The 2,762-nt window shown below is 31.6% G+C and overlaps 1 protein-coding gene across 1 annotated transcript; it reads right to left on the bottom strand.

Annotated features, from left to right (window-relative positions):
- Positions 1 to 992: 992 nt before the first annotated feature.
- Positions 993 to 1,801, bottom strand: LOC106106359. Its single transcript, XM_013286940.1, has 2 exons — positions 1,423 to 1,801; positions 993 to 1,175 (listed from the first exon to the last, which is right to left on the bottom strand). The coding sequence occupies exons 1-2, from the start codon at positions 1,612 to 1,614 to the stop codon at positions 1,035 to 1,037; spliced, it is 333 nt and encodes a 110-aa protein (XP_013142394.1). The 5' UTR covers positions 1,615 to 1,801; the 3' UTR covers positions 993 to 1,034.
- Between the last annotated feature and the right edge of the window lie 961 nt (positions 1,802 to 2,762).

The following is a 2,762-nucleotide window of genomic DNA, read 5'->3' on the forward strand; positions in this document are numbered from 1 at the left end:
CTACATCTGCCATAGACTAATACCCGGTCCACATTCGGTTTCAAATATTTATTGACCCCAAAAAAATAAAATACAAACTAATGGAACTATTAACTTTGTTGTTAAAAACGAATCGTGTTCAATTATTACACTTTAGGTATTTATTGTTAACTATAAATAAAGATTTTTTTTTTCAAAATGTTTTTTTATTATTGAAATAAATGGGACTAGGACATTTTGTAGGAGGAACCTGGTGTGGTTTAGGAATCCTACAAGTATCCATAGTTAGTTAGTCGTATATCCATTCTGTTTCTATTATTTCGTTTAAAAGTACATTTGTATGAATGTTCTATAACAATACATTGTAAATTAATTTGATAAGCATAAACACAATATGAACATTTTGCTACGCTATCGTAAGCAAAAAATGAAATGGCATTATTTACAAATTGATTCAACTTTTCACTGTAGAACAATATTTAACTAAAAATATAGGATGTTTATGACGTGGATTTTGATAGTTTAAAACATTCTTTTATAATTCATCTATACTTTTGAAATAACGGGACAAATTTAATATTCTCTAGTAAATTATTTTACATCTGTGGTTTGCCTCAGTAAATATCTACGTTTGGTAAAACCCTTTAGTTCTTTACCTAAAGTCAATTGTTTTCGTTATCAGTTCTCTAACAAACCTAATCTAATAACAATGCAAATATGTATAAGCAATGGCGTGTATTCTATTTGTCATACATGGTGCATATGTAACTAGGAATTGGAAAAACTGAGATTTTAGTTTTTGTAGATCAAAGTGCTTAAAACAAAATTAATTGGTAGGTGGTATTGCCAGGGTTCTTCTTATTGTAGCTGAAAATTTATGTATTACATTTGATGTAACAATTTTAGTATAAAAAAGGCGATGATGTAATATAGTTTTGAACATTTATTTATGACGAAGATAAATCTAAATTTAAAAAATTATCAAAATGTTGCAAGTCAATTAAATAACTTAATGTTATACAAATCATTGTTTAAACTTTTTATTATATTATCTATCACACGTATATTTCAATTTGATAATTCAAACCGCTGCCGCGCTCGCTCTTTAGTCTGAAATTGACGAAAGAGGAGCCAACGCCCCCCGCTGTCACAGTGGCCGTGCCCTCTGTGTGGTCCAAGTCTCTTGCCACGACCCCCTGAAACATGGAATATGATGAAACAGGGGTTTTTAAAATCCAAGAATACCTTTATTATTTTCAAATTAATATATTTCACACTACACTAGTACATACAAACTAAAAAGAGTAATAAGTAAAACAAATTATCTACAATAGCGTCACATTTGACCCTATTTTATCATTTGCGAATGGTTACGGTCAAGTTGTCAAGCTATTCCCCGAAATGCTTCATAAATCTGAAAGTAAAATATGTTATAAAATTTACCTTTATAACTTGCATGCCTGGGTCAGAGTAGAATACTTCTTTCACTCTTTTCTTAAAAGGGAAACCCATATATTCTGCCTTTTGCTGCCATACTAGATGTGCATTATACGTGGTGCCTAGGAGGAGATCTCGACCATAACACGTAGATAGGCATATTAATAAGATAAAACTGAGAAGATAAATGCTCCTCATTTTAACTAATTCTAACAACAATTACCACGACTAAACGGCACAGAGGAAAACGATAAACTGAGTGTATGTTCCAATTGTAGTGATTTATGATACGGAATATTGATATTAATTTTGTATGCTTTACGGTTTACATTTAAAAGTGTGACGATGTGTATATTATCATGTTTACAAAAGCTGATCTTCAATAATACTGAATGTAAACATGTCAAGCTAAGAATTAACTATAACGCTGATAATAGCTAAATGTATCATAAGTGTTATTCATATTCTTACGGGTTTATCCGAGATTCAGAAAACAAAGGGACGTATCCTTTTGTCATCAATGTTTGTGCAGAAGAAACTCAACAATAGTGCTTATGTATTATGCCAAGCTTATGCTTTTTTTCGCGTATGTGTGTTTTAATGTGTTTTCTTCCAGTGATGCACCTATAGATCCTAGACCTAAGGTGGCGAGTAAATAAATATTTGATTCGTTACAGACGTGTCATCATACACTTCTGACTTTGTGATTTTTGAGTACATTCTGTAGCAGTGATCACTTAGAGTTCGCTTCTTATAAAATACCTATTTCATGCTTTTTCTTGTAGTGCATAATGAAAATTGTGATCAAATACGTGCCCAAAATATTGTGTCGCATGTGGTCCACCCCTGTCCTAGGCCGAAATAGAATGATCTTAAACTCTGAAGCACGAAAATATTGTTTTCACTTTATTTAATGAATATTTTTGAGTCCTGGAATGACTTCAATAAGTATAATTAAATTATTTTAAAATCGAATAATATTTCCATGCATTATACTTTTTGCAGCAAACATTATAATGACAACGCTAGAAATTATACTCTGCAAAAGATGACACTGACATTTGACAGTTGTCAAAACTACCGGAAAAGTAGAAACATGAGATATTTAAGATAAACTCATATTGATAATTGATAAGTTTTAATACTTTATAAGAACAACTTGTCTAGAAAAAACTCAAAATGAACTCTTTTATAAGAAATAGATGTATTCCAGCATGTCGTGCATTTACAACCTCGAGTATAAGACGCACAACTGCACCTCCTCAGCCACCTAAGGCTAAACCGAAAAAGTTTTTTGGACCCATTACATGGAAATCGATGGCAGTAACTGCCGTAGTTGGAGGTGG

This window comes from Papilio polytes, unplaced genomic scaffold (assembly GCF_000836215.1).
Source record: "Papilio polytes unplaced genomic scaffold, Ppol_1.0 DF822259.1, whole genome shotgun sequence".
In the NCBI taxonomy this organism is placed as follows: domain Eukaryota; kingdom Metazoa; phylum Arthropoda; class Insecta; order Lepidoptera; family Papilionidae; genus Papilio; species Papilio polytes.